Here is a 17,160-nt window from a genome sequence, read left to right as displayed (position 1 = left end):
GCCACAGCGGGAACTCCCTGTTTGTCATTCTTATTAAGGCATTCCCTTTCAGCTAGCTCTCAATACAGAAATCTTTGTCATCGGTGTTCTCCAGTATTAGAAAGTTTTATTTAGTTGTGGATTTCTTTTTTCTTTTCTTTTTATTCTGCTTGAGATTTGTTTCTGAAATTGTGAATTCATGTCTTTCTAAATTCTGAAAATTCCTAACTCTCCTATTGCTTTGGATTTTGCCTCTTCTCTACTTGCATCTCACCTTTCAGAATGTCTGTTACGTGTATGTTGGACTTTCATATCTTGTTTTCATTTCTATGAACTGCTTCTAGGGATTTGCTTACACATATGTTAGAAATTTAACCATATTTAAGATGTCTTTTATGCTCTGTTTTTCACCTTTTTATAATATTTGTATCTCAGTCTGAATATTTTTCACTAACCATTATTCCAGTTTCTAAATCTTCTCTTCTGTGGTGTCTTATCTGCTTTCAAACATAGCTACGGAATTCTCAATTTTAGTAATTATATTTGTTTCAGTTCTAGAAGTTTTATTAAGTTCTTTTTAAATTGTTTCTAGAATCTAGTTCTCTCATTGTGTCATTTATTTTCCTTGAATGTATTGCTCATTGTTACTTTTGAATCCTGTTCAGTAATTCCAATAAGTGGATTACATATAGATTTATTTTCTATATATCACCTTGATCCAATTAGGGTTTGAGCTAGTTTAGGCTTGTGAGGGCTGGTCTATTTCCAATTTTTCTTTATTTCTAGTCTTCAGGGTTTCCAGTTGAAGGCTTTCCTTATTTATCAAGATACCTTCTCAGCAGGAACTGAAAGCTCTGCTTAGTTTTTTAGTCTCTTAGTAGCTGCTTTCTCCTGAATACTTCACCCCAGAGCATCATAGGATTCAGCTAATGCCTCAGGATGAAATCCATTCAGAATGTCAGACTCACTTGTCTTTCATTCCTTTTTCTCTGGAAAATATGCCCCTCAAGTCTTGGGTACCTTTGTAGCCCTGAACTGCTGTTATTGTCTTCCAAGCCCAGTGAGACTGCAACAAGCTCTGGGACAAGCTCTCTTCTTTTGCAAAATACCTGAGAGGAAAACACAGTGGGAAGTGCTTGTTCATCTCAGTACACCCCCTCCTTTCAGGCTTTGGCCCCTCAAGTACTAACTGCCTTTGTTTGCCTGACTCATGTCTGAAATCTTAGAAGAGCACTCAAAGTTTGACCCAGATTTTACATTGTTTAAATTTTGCAGCGTTCTCTATACAACTTGTGGAAGTTGGAAGATTTAGTGTAATAGAAGCTTATTCTATCAGAATTGGAAGCTGAGGTCTTAATCTTGAGTTTATTTCAGTGATCATATTTTCCCCCTAGATATGCTATTTGGTTTTTTCTCAAATCAGTGTCATCTTTTTTTTCTTTTTTCAGTTAGTATTCTGTTTCAATCTTATGTTTTCTATTTTTTTCATTATTTCAATCATTTGAGTATACTTATTTTATAGTTTATATCCTATTAAGTCAACTGAAATTCTCAGGGGTTTAATTTTATTATATATTATCTTCTGATTGCATTTGCATTTGCTTCTGCCAGATGCCCCAAGAGGGTATTAACAGCTGAGAACCAATTTTTATGTTAATTTCTGGGTTTGGGATGTCTTAAGCCATAAAGCTATTGCATATTTGAATTCCAAATGTGATTGGGCAGAGACATTGTTGCAAAATATGAAGGGAGGTTTTTTTTTCCTCCACTCAGAGTTCAGACCTATACAAATAGCTTTCTTATCATTTTGTTTACTTGTGAGTGAATGTTTCTTAAATCATATGGTCACTTAGGGTATGGACCACATATAAGATTCTGAGTTTATGTAGTTATACTAGTTCCAACTCGCCACATTACATGGGCTCAAGGTCTTACCTCCTGTGAGTCCTGAGCTCCTTGAGCAGCTGATAAAACAGCACCTACTGCTCCCTGAGGCTTTCAGATTTCTTTTTGTATAATCCCCAAGGATTTGCTAATTTTCTTGTGGGCCTAGCTGTGGATATGTGAAGAGACTCATATGCTAACACTTTTAGATTCTTTTTAGGCAAAGGTTTTCAAGTTGTCTAGTTCTTCATGATTTCAGAATGAAAATCTTAACTGACACAATTTACATTATTTGTTTATAGTAGGACTTTTTAAATGTTATCTATTATTAAATACCCTTATCAACATTATTTCCACATATCTATAAAACCTGAACATTTGGATTCTAATGTATATAATGTTATAAATAGATATAATACGTATACTATAAGTAATAGATTATATATATTATATAATAGACTATAAAGCCTTGTGATAACTGTCTCGTGAGCTGTGTGTATGGTTACTGGATATAGTACCATGTAGACCATGCTATAAATATAGATAAAATCTGGCCTGTTGAAATAGTTGGAAGTACATTACCCTTCTCCCAGTTACATATTTCCCTACCTTTAAAACCTTTATTTTAAAACCTCTATTTTCTCAGGGAAATTAGAACATGTTGTGGCTTTGAAGCTTTTAAACAATGAAAGATATGTCTCTGGGAGTGTATATTTATGTGTGAGTCACTTAACATTCAGTCATATATATTATTTATATTTGGATTTTAAAAGTTTTTATTTTTCATGGAATTGTGTATCTTTTTTTTTTCTTTTGTAGGAGGATACTTCATCGAGATTTGAAATCAAAGAACATATTTCTGAAAAATAATCTTCTTAAAATCGGTAAGTTATTTAAAATATGTGTTCCATGGAAGAGACTCTTCTAGTTGTTATTAATATATCAAATTGAGGTGGTTCCTGTCTTGGCTCATTGGTAATGAACCTGAATAGTATCCATGAGGATGCTGGTTCAATCCCTGGCCTTGCTCAGTGGGTTAAGGATTGGTGTTGCTGTGAGCTATGATGTAGGTCACAGACACAGCTCAGATCCTGTGTTGCTGTGGCTGTGGTATAGGCCGGTAGCTGTAGCTCTGATTTGACTCCTAACCTGGGAATTTCCATATGCTGCTGGCACAGCCCTAAAAAAAAAAAAAAAAAAAAAAAAAATCAAATCACGATATAAATTACCTAAAAGTATTTAGAATAATTATTGGTTTATTTTGAACTTCTTTAATTTTATTCTTACTTGGTCGAGCTCAACAACCACCAAAAAAACCAATTATATTTTGTTTCTGATTATCTGATATAAACTGAGGTACAAAACATTTGCTATATACTAGGTAGATACACATATTTTTTGAGTTCCTAGTCCATGTCAGGCACTAACCACTAACAAGTGGTTGGATTTATTTTACTAGTTTGATTACTATGGTTTCCCACTCCCTCATTTATTTTATCACAAGGCAATTAGCGGTTACAACATCATTAAATGTTTTTATAGTTAGTTCTCCTTTAGAATTGTACCTCTACTCATAGCATTACTGGGCTGTTTGATCTTCAATGTAAGATGTTCCTAGAGGGAAAGGCATAAAATCAAGCAGCTAATTAGGCAAGTATACCAAAGCTGATGGATTCAAATTTTTATCGTTTTTTGAAAAGTCTCAGGTTTTTTATTAAAAAAATTTTAAATTGTAAATGAAGAACATGCTCTACCCCCCTCAGATAAAATTGCAGATCATATTCAGCACTTCCAGAATCATTCCGTTTGTCGTTATTCAGACTTGAAATAGATTTTCATTTCAAGTTGTGGTTTTCCATAATTCCAGAAATAAGAATTTTAGCTTATGTAATTCACTTTCCTGGCTCCAAAGTCTTCTTTCTCTTTTAAGGCTTTTATTTTTAAAGCTATTCACCAGTATTGTGTAATTTAAAATGTATAAATTTCTTTCCCTTTAAAGTGGTATGAATCACTGCATGTTAAAAATGTCAAATTAGACGCTCAGTTGTTAATTTCCAGTGCTGATTTTTGTGTTTTAAAGTATTTATAAGAATTAATTATTCTTTCAAGGGGATTTTGGAGTTTCTCGACTCCTAATGGGGTCCTGTGATCTAGCCACCACTTTAACTGGAACTCCCCATTATATGAGCCCGGAGGCTTTGAAACACCAAGGCTATGACACAAAGTCGGATATCTGGTGAGTGGGCATGTGCTGGTCCAGGGGATTTACTTATCTGCTGCCCCAAGAGAAGGTGCATTTTGTTTTTCTGGCTCATTTACTTATTACATCCACTCACTTTATCCCTTTTAAATATGTTATTCTGTGGCCAGTGTAAAAGAAGGTTTTTTGGATTTGAAACTTCGTATGTTCCATTAAATTCGTTTCAAAAATTCTCTTAATTTACAGATTAACTGGTTGGTTTGTATTTTTTCTTTTTGAACCACAAGAGAAAATTCTTAGTGTATCATAAACATTAAATTTTGATATGTTTCTGCTAGCCTATTAGATAAAGCATTTGTAATTCTAAGCACCATGCTTTATTTGATTTTAAGGTTAACTTCCATGTCTGTGGAGAATATATAACTTTATTTTGTATCTTCTTGTTGCTCTTAAGAATCTTTACTAAAGACATTAGCTTGAAGGATAAACTTAAAAAAAAACATTCTGGGTTTTCAGTGATAGATGCATCTGAGATTTCTCAGCTTCTTTGAGCTCTGCATCAGAGGAATTTCTCACCAGTTTAAATCTGTGTAGAAGCCATGTGGAAAATTGTATTCTATTGTTAGCAGTAGATCCTATTTGGGGAAATTTTCCTTTCCTTTGAAGAGGAATCTTATATAATTTTCAGGTTGTTAAGGGTCGAAAGGACAATTTAGCTGAGAGCTTGTTAATTAAGGAAATAATTATTGTATGCAAATCAGCTTAAGTAGTTTTGAGCTTTCAAAGATGAGCAGTGTGAAAGATTGTGCCCACTTCATTCCTCTAAAGAGGATAAAGTAGAAAGTTACCTTTTCTCTGGTTAGGGAATAGTAAGTGCAACAGGGTTCATGCCCTGGGATTCTCATAAGAGTCATTAATCCTGTTCTTGTTCTGGTTTCTCCCAAGTGGGAGAGAACACTGTCACCATGAGGCCTGGTAAGGGCAGATCCCCTTCATCCTGTCCCTTTAATTCACTCTTGGGATTATACATCTCGGGTTCTTCAGTGGGTTTTTTCATTGTTCACTAGTATCTACACTGGTGGTCTCTCCCAATTCACCTATCATCCTTCCTCAATCACAGCCTTCCCCAGTTCCCTCTTAACACAAAAACAGAACCAGACAAAAACCACAAAGTTATGTTCAGATGAACGAGTTTCTTTAAATTTTGCTTTATTGAGCACCTACTATTTGCCCATGGCTATACAACAGCACCTTAAGGTATAAAATCAAAAGTGATAGGATTCCTGTCCCTGAGGAGAAATCATGGTCTTTTTGGAGTAACATTCTTCAGTTAGAGGAAATCAGTCTTCGGCTTTGGATTGCATTTGAATTACGTACCTACGTCTCTCTTCTCTCTTATTTCATTATTATTATGGACATTTAAAAATAGTATTAAATGTAAAATTTCCTCATGATTAAGCTTACATGGTATCTCAGAAAGATGTTACATCATGTCATTTGAATTAAGAGTAAATTAATTTATGAATCTCATCATTTAAGTCTTTGGAATTACACACAAGAAGAAAGCTAACTATAGATATCTACATCTGCTTGCCAAATGAGATGGATCTCCTAGAAAACCGAGGTAACAGAACCCACAGAGAGGAAAATGAGCATAGAGTCTTCGGTTTCAGTTGTGTCTGTCTTACTTCCTCTTTTTGGGGGGGCTCATGTGATGTGCCTGAACCACAGTTGTGGCAGTGCTGGATATTTAACCCACTGTGTTACCAGGGAACTTCCTGTCTTACTTCTTTTTAAAAAAACCGCTCCTAGTATTGCATAAAGAATCACAATGATACCAGACAGTATTGCTGTAATGTTTTAGGCTTACAAAAATTGTATTTGACTCAGGCAAAACTTTAAAAAGCCAAAATTTCCCAAATGTAAAAATTAAGGAAAATTCTCATATATTTTTGTGAGCATTAGGTCAGCTCTCCTTGCAGAGATTATTAACTTTTCAGCAAGTACAAGCTAAGGATTTATCATCATCCTGACCCCAAATAACCACCTTATTATGAATTCAGTAATTACCTTAGTTGTATCTGAATCAAAATGGGCTTATCTGGTAATGAAATGTCTCTTGCTGAGCCTAAAGTGGAAAGAATGACAGAGAACAATAAATTATAGTGGCAGATATGTGAGTGTGATGAGTAATCTTTGGGAGACACGCTTCGAAAATTCGATTGAATGAAGTTGAGAATTTTTCCTCTAAATCTCAGTATATAGCATCTGTTTACTGTGGAATATTTTCTTAAGTTGGAAATGCTTATGAATAATTTGTACTAATAGCTGTACATATTTATTTATAATGCTTAAAGAAGAAGCATTGATATAATAGTAATATATTTTCATCTGTTAATACTTGCTGCATGTAATCTTATTCTCCTTCTGCAATCTGCTTCAACCTTTTGGGATTCATTAATTTGTAGCAGTCAAGTACAGGAAGCCTCTTCCTTAAAAGTGAGTTAGGCTCTAAAAGTTTAGAAACAGTTATTTGGACAGTTAGGATAATTAGGTTCACTGAGGACAGTACAATTGCTGAACATTCTTCCCACCCCACCCCCACCCACACAGGAAAAAGGTAGTGTATGAATTGGGTTCTTAGGTTGGCTCTTTAAATTGATTTAAACTATGAATAGTCAGAATTTATTACTTTGGTAGGAGAAACAAAGGACAATACTATTGGAATAATGGTGCTGTAATTAACCAGAAAGGAAACAGACTGTTTCACTGTTGGCCTTATTTGTCTTGTTGTGAGAGGTCACCCAGATGGCGCTATCTTCTTTGGGTGGTTTAAGTGGAGAGAATGTTGTTGGGGACAGTAAGGACGTTGGAGCACACTGGGAAGCTGTCAGGGCTTTGCTCAGGGGTATGGCGTGGGAGTTTGACGGGGCAGGGGACACTGGAGGAATCTAGTTCATACCCAACACTGGAGTCAGGCTTTAAATCTTGGACCAAATTTTGGACAAGTGGAAGAAATCAGAGAGGAAGCAGAACCTGCTTGGCTTGAAGAACTAAGAAAGAATCCTCACAGAAGAGCATTCCTGGGGAAGTCATGGGAAGAGGGTGGGAAGGAAGACAAGCTTATTTGCTGGTAAAAGATTTAGGAAGGGGGGAAATACAGGCCAACCTGACAGCAGTTCCTGTAGGTAATGTGGGGCCTGCAAGTAGTTGGCAGCCAGAAGCCCCACTGACTACCCCCCAGTGAAGAGAGGTCAGGGACAAGGGGGCTCATTCTCTCACCAGCCTGTGGTCTGGGCAATTCTTGTGTGGGTTCAGAGCAAGCTGTTGGACACTGGGGAATGAACACTGGTGTTATTTTCCCTCAACAGAAGCTGAGTTGGAAAATACTTCAGTTAGAGACAGTAGATTTGAGTATTGTTTTGTTTTGTTTTGTGTTGTTGTTTGTTTTTTTTTTAGAGCTGCGTCTGTGGCATAGGGAATTTCCCAGGCTAGGGGTTGAATTGGAGCTATGGCTGCCGGCCTACACCACAGCCACAGTAATGCAGGATTTGAGCCACGTCTGCAACCTACACCACAGCTCATGGCAACACTGGATCCTTAACCTGAGTGAGTCCAGTAATCAGACCTGTATCCTCATGGATACTAGTCAGATTCTTTCCACTAAGCTACAATGGGAGCTCCAGCCCTTCTTTCTTTGAGTACTTTTTCTCCTCCTTTCCCTCTATCCTGTCTTTCTGGCCTTCCCATTGTGTGTATGCTAGTGTGCCTCCTGGTTTCCCACATGCTCTGAAACAGTGATTGTTTTTTCTTTCTTTCTTTCTTCCTTTCTTTCTTTCTTTCTTCCTTCCTTCCTTCCTTCCTTCCTTCCTTCCTTCCTTTCTTTCTTTCTTTCTTTCTTTCTTTCTTTCTTTCTTTCTTTCTTTCTTTCTTTCTTTCTTTCTTTCCTTCCTTCCTTCTTTCCTTTTTCTTTTTTTTGTCTTTTTAGGGCCTCACCCGTGGCATATGGAGGTTACTAGGCTAGGGGTCAAATTGGAGCTGTTGCTGCCGGCCTACACCACAGCTCACAGCAACACCAGATCCTTAACCTACTGAGCAAGGCCAGGGATCAAACCCACAACCTCATGGTTCCTAGTCAGATTCATTTCCACAGCACCATGACGGGAACTCCTGATTGTTTTTCTTTATTCATTTTTCTATCTGTTCTTCAGATTGCATAATAGCCATCAGTCTGTCTTCACGTTCACTGATTCTTTTGTCTGCTAGTTAAAATCTACTGTTGCGCCCCTCTGGGGAAGTTTTTGTTTTAGTTATTGTACTTTTTAACTCCAGAATTTGTTTGATTTTTTTAAATAATTTCTCTTTATTGATATTCTCCATTTGATATGACACTTTTTAATACTTTATTTCTTTAAACATGGTTTCCTTTGGTTTGTCAAATATATTTATAATGGCTGCTTGGAAGTCTTTGTTAAATCTGACATTTAGGCCCTCTCAGGTAGTTTATGTTGCCTACATTTTCTCCCTGTCTATGGATGATTCTTTCCTGTTTCTCATAATTGGTGAAAACTGGACATTTTAGATAATATATCGTAGAAACTCTTGACACTTATTCTCCACACTCCCCCACCTCTCTGGGGCTTGTTGTTTGCTTGTTTATTCATTTAGTGAATGTTTATTCACTTTAATTTGGATAAGACTTTGATTATGGCAAAATTGATACTAGGTGACTTCTGAGTAAAAAGCTGTCATAAAAGGTGACACAGCTTCTATCTGATTCTCTTGAGATCCTTGCTCTTGGAATCCAACTACTATGTTGTGAAGAAGCTTTACAAAGCACATTGAGAGACCAGCATGGAAGAATCCAAGGCCTCTGGATGTTAATCTTGGCTGAGCTTCCAGGTTATGGCCAGCACCAGTTGGCAAGTCATGTGAGTGACTTGGATATGGGCCTTTCTGCTTCAGCTGAGCTTGCCCAGCAAATGCCATGGGGAGCAGATTCAAGCCTTCTGTCGATCTCCGAGAGAACAGATTTATCAGCAAAATTACTGACTCTTGTTGTTTTAAGCACTAAGTTTTGAGGTGTTTTGTTCACAGAATGGAATGTTCACAGAAAGAAAAAAAAACATCAAGACATTTAAGTTCTGGTCTTTGTCCTCAAAAGATTGGCAAGCATAAACAAACTGCCATGTGTTGTTATAGTGCATTACAAGGGGGTATTTACAAGGCTCTGATGTATGAAGAAGTGAGTGATTCACTGTAGGGCATCAGCTACAGTCAGAGAGTGGATAATGCTATGAAGCAGTGGTAACTAGAACAGGGCTTTATCAGGAAGACATCAAGCAGGAGTTGAGATGCTGCCTCTAGTTTAGATCTCCATTATGACAAGCTGACACTATTCATTTCTTTATTTTAAAAAGTCCAAGAGGTGACTTAAAAGAAGTGGCTTGTGCCAGGAAGGCAGTCTAGTACTCTACTTATAGGTGCCTTGATGGATGGGGCCTGAGAACTTGGAACTCAGCTGAGAACCTGGACCAGCAGCTTTTCCATGTGCCTCTGACTCTCCCTCCAGTCTTCCTGGCTCCCCTTCTCCTGTTCATCCCATCCCTGGACCTACTTCTGACACCAGCACCATTTCACCTTCACTCCCATAATTCAATGGTATGTGGAAGCCAGCTCAGACCAGCTCTTAAGACTCCACTATCCCCATCTCTTTTCAACCTCACAAAAATTAGTAAATACAACCAATCAAGGATGTCCTTTCCACCCAGAAAGCCAGTTTACCAGAATGTCCAGCTCTCTTAGCCTTACTCCCTTTTGCCAGTGGAATGTTCACAGAAAGAAAAAAAAAACATCAAGACATTTAAGTTCTGGTCTTTGTCCTCAAAAGATTGGCAAGCATAAACAAACTGCCATGTGTTGTTATAGTGCATTACAAGGGGTATTTTACAAGGCTCTGATGTATAAAGAAGTGAGTGATTCACTGTAGGGCATCAGCTACAGTCAGAGAGTGGATAATGCTGCTCAGGATGGGGAGGGATGGAGAAAAGCTTTACGAAATGCCTTTTAGGCAGAAAGATCCAGTGCCCGTGACTGAAGGTGGGGGGTGCCCCCTGAGAGAGGAGAAGGTGGACTGTGCAGGGAAAGAGGTGGGCCAGAAAAGCCATTTGCCCTCAGCCTGCTCACTCACAATGAGCCTCAAATGTATGTGTGTGAAATTATCTCCAAAAGGCGTTTATATATGTTAAAATGATAATTTATTAAATGTAAATTTTTAATATATCATAATTTTTTGAAACTCTATTTTGGTATTTTTTTTTATTTTAGAAAATATACTGAGAATTTAAAAGTAGTTGCAAGTGATCTGGGCCTTCCCTGACTCTGGAACAACCCTGGGAAAACTGCAAGGACGTGGAAGCGTAGTAATGCTCACGTCCCTTGACCAGAAGGTGGACCAAGTGTGTTTGTGGCAGGGTTGGTGGTGGTAATAGATACATGAGACAGAGGAGGGAGTTGAGGTTCATGTGGTAAACAATCCATGGAGCTATATGAAGGAGTTTAGACTTCACCTTATGCGAGATGAGAAGCTGCTGAAGTCTGTTCAACAAGGGGATGGTACATTAGTCAGCTTTGCTGCAATATCAAAGTGCTCCAGAAATGTTGGTACTTATAAAAATGTATTTCCTCTTCATGTTACACAAGGACTGCAGGCTACCTGAACTTCTATTCCAGGTTGCAAGCCTGCCCTGCTCCTGGTCCAGTGTCCCAGGTCAGGGCTCGGGCTGTCCCTGATCTGGATGAACCTAACACTGCTGAGAGAAAGAGAAGGGGCTGCACCACACCTGCAGGGAAGTCTTCCCCTTCATATCTCATACCAGCAGCTGGGGAGATCATGTGGCCAACCTCATTATCAACATGAAGGAAGTCTGTTCCCTCACAACTCTGGAAAAGGAAGGGAAGAGGATATTTGCAAAGAGTAAGCAGTCTATCAGGGGACTTGGTCTTACAGCAATACCAAACTTGGTGAATCAAAACAGACTGGGCTGCGGAAGAATCTGGTGGAGAAAAGACAGGGGAGAGGCAGGCCTCCTGTTAGCATATTCTACTACTTCTGACTCTTGGTCCATCTTAAAAGAGCCACCAGAGACATGAAAGATGATGAAACGTTAGAATACAGCCATTCACTCAAAGTATGAAATCTCATGCCACGTGGGCAGTGCTGCTGCCACATCCAGACACTAAGTGGTGAGGGCCTGAGGAATAACAGTTGGCCATAGAAGGATGCTTTCATCATCGTTGCTGTTGCCAACCCACTCTCCACTCAGCTTTGAACACTGTCCATGTTTGATTTCCCAAACTTGGAGTTCCCATCATGGCTCAGGGGAAATGAATCTGACTAGTGTCCATGAGGATGCAGGTTCAATCCCTGGCATTGCTCAGTGGGTTAAGGATCTGGTGTCGACTTGAGCTGTGGTATAGGTTGCAGACATGACTCGGATCCCACATTGCTGGGGCTCTGGCGTAGGCCGGCAGCTGTAGCTCTGATTTGACTGCTAGCCTGGGAACTTCCATATGCCATGGGTATGATTCTTAAAAAGGAAAAAAAAAAACATTTCCCAAATTTATGGTTTATATGGAGTCTGTGGCCGTGACCCCAAGAACAGCTAAAGATGAAAACAATCTTTCCCTTTTACTTTCTCTTCTTCTCTCCTGTGACCTTCCTGCTCTCCTCTCTCCCTCTGGTGTTGGTCTTATCTTCAGTCCTTTCATTGGACAGATGCTTAAGGTGTGGAGGGCATGAGACGGGGAGCGGAGATGAGCCGATCTTCCTTCAAACATTGTACAGCTCAACTGTGGAAGAAAGTAATTAGAAAGAGTAGGCATAAGCAGGATACGAAACTCATCCAAACTTTGTTTCTAAAATTTTATGGATCTCCCTCAAAACATGATAGTATATTGATTGGGATGATATGGCAGAAGGAATGCATTCATTTTTCCTTTTAAATACTCTAAAAAATTCTGTCCCTTAGACACACTAGCCATGTTTCAACAGCTCAGTAGCCACATGTGGCTGGTGGTTATTATCATCGTAGAAAGTTCTACTGGATAGTTCTGAGCTGTTCTGCTCCAGCCCTTTTAGGCCTTACCCTGGATTTTTCTTGCACTCATCTGACTTTTAGATTGGGCAGAACCCTTGCCGGTTTTAGCTGCTATTCTTAGATTGGCCCCCTGTGCTTTTCAGTGAGTACCATCTGACCATTTTGAGGGTCTTCTATTCTTGGGTCCTTCAATTGCTCCATTGACTCTGCTTCTTTTCACAGATGCCAACACTGTACAGGTCAGTGGCAATTGTGCTTTGTCTCCATGCACTTGTACCTTGAGATTCAAGGAGATACCTTGCCACCTAACTTTGTTAAAAATGTTGGCCCTGCCTTTTAGTTTTGCTCTCTAGCTGCTCCATCTGTTTTACATGGGGATTCAAGGAAGATTCAGAAACTATGCTTCAAATATAGCCACCTTTCACCCAAATACTCAGAATCAGCATTCTAACAAATTCCTTGGGAGATTTGTATGCATATTAAGGCTTGAGAAGAACTGAGAGAGGTTCTGGGGCATGCTGGGCCCTTAATAAACAGTTGTTATATAATACCCTTCTTAAGATTTGTTCAAACAGCCCAGTGTCATTCATCATATCTAATCTGAGTTTATGTTGATATACTAAAGCAAAACCTGCTACTCTTATATTAAATTTCGATTACCCGACTGTTCAGCTGCTCAAATTATATATACTCTTTTCTAGATGGGTATGGTAGGATGGTCCTTGATTACTTCAAATGAATATTTTCTGGAAGATCCATTAAACTTCCCTAACTAGAGTCACGCACTGCTATGGGATAGACTTCTTTTTGCAGAGTCAGGGCAGATTTCAAAGGGTAAGTTTAGTTACTTTGAGACAAGACAAAGCCGGAGTTACATTTGCAATTCATTGTCAATGTGTGCTTCAGAAATCCTCTGGGCAGTTCTGGTTGACTTGGACAGATGGCAAGTATGTGGAATTCAGGTGTAATTTGCTTTGTGCGCACCTGCTCCCAGCCTTCCCTTCACTGCCTCATTCATCCTCTCAGGGGTTTATTTGCTTACTTCTTCACAGTTGGCTGTGTTTTGGAAAGAAGAAAGGAATGCAAATCACAGACTTTTAAGTAAAATGTACCTCTTTTTTTTTTTTTTTTTTCCCAACTCACCTCCCGGCACCCCCCCTCCCCCACCACTGCCGCTCTGAATTGCCGTATTTAAGACCTGGGACTCAAATAAGAGAAAAGTCTTTGAAAAGGATAGAAGTGATGAGTTTGAGATAGTGTATTTATTCCCATGTAGAAATGCCCGGTTGGAAACTGGCGAAAATAAAAACATAGAGTTAGTAGAGTAAAAAGTGTACATAGTAGATAGATTATAAAACTTGTGCAAGATAATAAAAAAAAATTTTCTGTCCCAAGGGCCATGGTAGTTTCTACAATCATATTGTCTCATATTTCAGTCACTGGTTCCCATTCAAGGCAGGTACACTGGGACCATAGCAGGACCCTTTCCACAGTTACTGGTTGGTAAATGAAGTCTTTTCATGTGCTCAAGCACAAGCAAATATCAGTAGGTCAAAATAAAATAGGTAAATGGCAAGCAGTGTGCTTTCAGTGTAGATGAAAGGATTTCCATAAAAGAGAATAATTTTCTATGAAAATTGGTTACTGAATTGTCCTCTAGATTTAATTGTTCCATAGTCTGTTTAGCAGATAACTCCACATCTTTTTATAACCTCAGTACATTCATCAAATGTGGCTCAGGTAGAATTATGTCTCTGGAAAACCAGGGTGTGATTTTGTGATCAACTCACTGTGTTTAATAGACCACTAACCCTCTTTCCCTGCCAAGCAACAGAAAAGCAAAGACCTAACTTGTCTGCCTTCCTTTTCTTTTGCCCAGAGAGTCTCGTTGTCTATGTGTTCTGTATTTGCCAGGATCTAATGCTCTGCCTGGCTTGTCTCAAGCCCCAGGGGCCTTTGAGGGTGGCTTGTGTTCCAGAAGGGACCTGAGGTAATCTTGGAAAGTCAGACCCTGCCTGAAAGTTTTCTATCAGGACTAGCCAATATTTCTAACTGAAGGACATCCTTAATGACTAGGAATGCCGTGACTGGTACATATAGCACTGAGAGGGAAAATATCATAGAGTTTAGTCTCTAGAGCCAGGCAGCCTATGTTGCAGTCTTGGCCCCACCATCCACTCAATATGGAAGCTCAAATATTTTGCCTAATTCTGTGTTTCCTTATATGAAAAATGGGAATGATAATAATAGTTACTTCTTCTCAGATTTAGGTATGTAAGGAACATAGAACAGGAGACATGCTCTATAGTAAATACCATCATTAAAATGTCAGAATGGCCATCATTAACAAGTCTGCAAATAAATGGTGGGGAGAGGGTATGGAGAAAAGGGAATCCTCCTTCACTACTGGTAAGAATGTAAATTTGTATAACCACTATGGAAAATAGTATGGAGATTCCTCAGAAAACTAAATGTAGAAGTACTGTATGGTCCAGCAATCCCACTCCTGGGCATATATCTGGGCAAAACTATAATTCAAAAAAATACATGTAGCCTTATGTTCATTGCAGCACTATTCACAATAGCTAAGACATAACTGTCCATTGACAGATGAATGGATTAAAAAGATATGGCACATATTAAAAAGGAATACTATTCAGCCATTAAAAAGAACAAAATAATGCCATTTGCAGCAACAGGAATGCACCTAGAGACTCTCATACCAAGTGACGTAAGTCAGAAAGACAAAGACAAATACTGTGTGATATCACTTATATGTGGAATCTAAAATGTGGCCCAAATGAACTTATCCACAAAACAGAAACAGACTCACATAAAGAACAGACTTGTGGTTGCCAAGGGGGGAGGAGGGGAGGGAGCAGGATGGACTGGGAGTTTGGGGTTAGTAGGTGCGAACTTTACAATTAGAATGGATAAGCAATGATGTCCTATACAGCACAGGGAACTATTTCCAGTCTCTTGGAATAGAACCTGATGGAAGATAGTATGAGAAAAAAAATGTGTGTGTGTGTGTTTGTGTGTGTATGTGTGTATACTTATGACTGGGTCACTATGCTGTATAGCAGATATTGGCACAACACGGTAAATCAACTATACTTTTTAAAATGTCAACTGTCATTTTCATTATGATTATCATTGTTTTTGTTGCCATTTGTATTATGGGTGGAGACCATATAAAAGTTTGCTCCCAGGACAATGCAAAATGACCTGGGTCAGGGATTGTTGCTCCCATCTAACCCTTCAGACCTGTCAGAGCCAGGAGAGATGGTTTGGCTTTGTTCTTCAAAGTCCTAAAGTAGACTCTGAGCTCACAGGGCTGAATGTCATCTTCAAGAGAGTGTGTCATGCCTTGATAGACTCCACCTCTCAGACATATGAGTTTGATGTATTTTTTTTCTGTGTTCAAGTAATTACATGTACAATAGGTTACATAGCAGGGGTTAGCCAATGTAAATGTTTTAGAAAACATTTTTAAGAAACATTGAATGATAACTAGTACCAATACAAAACAAGCTGATCTAACATGGTCCCATTCTGGGCAAACCATTTCTTCTCTCTAAGCTTCGATTTCTCATTGATACAAGGAGAGTTTGAAATTAGCAAATCTTTTTTTAATTAATTTTTTTAAATCAAAGTATAGTTATTTACAATGTTGTGCTAATTTCTGCTGTACGGCAAAGTGACTTATATATATATATACATACGTATATATATATATACGTTCATTTTTATTTATTTTTTGGTCATCTTTTGTCCTTTTAGGGCCGCACCCGCAGCATATGGAGGTTCCCAGGCTAGGGGTCCAGTCGGAGCTGTAGCCACTGGCCAGTGCCAGAGCCACAGCAACGCCAGATCCAAGCCACGTCTGCGACCCACACCACAGCTCAGGGCAACGCTGGATCCTTAACCCACTGAACGAGGCCAGGGATCGAACCCACAACTTCATGGTTCCTAGTCGGATTCGTTTCCGCTGTGCCACGACGGGAACTCCTTCCTCATATTCTTTTCCGTTATGGTTTATCACAGGAGATTGAATATAATTCCCTGTGCTATCAGTAGGACCTTGTTTATACTTTCTAAATGTAATTGTTTGCGTCTATTAACCCCACACTTCCAGTCCATCCCTCTCTTCCCCCTCATCGCTTGGCAACCACAAATCTGTTCTTTATGAGTCTGTTTCTGTTTTGTAGATAGGTTCATTTGTGCCATATTTTAGATTCCACATATAAGTGATACCAGGTGAAATTAGCAAACCTTGAGAGTCCCTGGTAATGCTGTATTGTGTCAGTATAAGAAAACTTCGTGAGGTTTGAATTAGAATCTTCTCTGGAGAAAATAAGTAAGTACATTAAGGCAGTTCATAGCACACAAATATTTTGCATATACCCATACAAATAAAAGTGTTTGGTTCAGTCTGATGAGTTTATTAGTATATTACCCTCCTCTTTCTATTTTTTAAGATAACTTTGTTTTATAATATAAAAAGTACTGACATGATAATTACCTTTTTTTGTGGTTAGTGTATATATTAAACTTTTATTATGTTCTAAACACTGTTAGTGCAGTTTTCTGTTTAATAATAACATAATTCCATAAACATAATTCCATAATTCCACAAATAGTAACATAATTACATAAATTCCAAAATTTCTATAAACAGTGTACTATTAGGAACATGAATATGAATAAAATATCAAATAGTTACCAGGAGCACAAAATTTGAACCTGCACGTATTCAGTTCAGACTCAATGCTCTTAGGCATTGAATATACATTTATGAATATGTCTAAAAGACTAGATGGACAACAACAATGTTTTTACTGACTCTTTTTTTGATCTAATAGATATTTCACCTCTAATGAGATGTTTTAAAACGTTTTCACTTCTGTATGAAGTCCCATATACAAGCACAGAATAAAGAAAATGCTAGGAGTTCCCGTTGTGGCTCTGAGGATAAGACCCAACGTTTCTATGCGG

The 17,160-nt window shown here is 38.5% G+C and overlaps 1 protein-coding gene across 7 annotated transcripts in view; it reads left to right on the top strand.

Moving 5' to 3' along the window:
- NEK11 (NIMA related kinase 11) overlaps positions 1–17,160 on the top strand; it is a 293,211-nt gene that overhangs the window by 82,348 nt on the left and 193,703 nt on the right. For all 7 annotated transcript variants that reach the window (XR_014825059.1, XR_014825060.1, XM_084991786.1 and 4 more), the window contains 2 exons: positions 2,683–2,747; positions 3,973–4,099. Coding sequence is in view for 5 of the 7 variants with exons in the window: in XM_084991786.1 (XP_084847912.1) it covers positions 2,683–2,747; positions 3,973–4,099 (192 nt within the window). In the remaining 2 variants the exon portion in view is untranslated. The remainder of the gene's footprint in view (positions 1–2,682; positions 2,748–3,972; positions 4,100–17,160) is intronic.

Source organism: Sus scrofa, chromosome 13 (assembly GCF_054392235.1).
Source record: "Sus scrofa isolate SSC_HxYL_T2T_F1_AM1 chromosome 13, Sscrofa_HxYL_maternal_Yorkshire_Landrace_v2.0, whole genome shotgun sequence".
Lineage (NCBI taxonomy): Eukaryota > Metazoa > Chordata > Mammalia > Artiodactyla > Suidae > Sus > Sus scrofa.
This window is presented reverse-complemented; position numbering and strand designations above follow the sequence as displayed.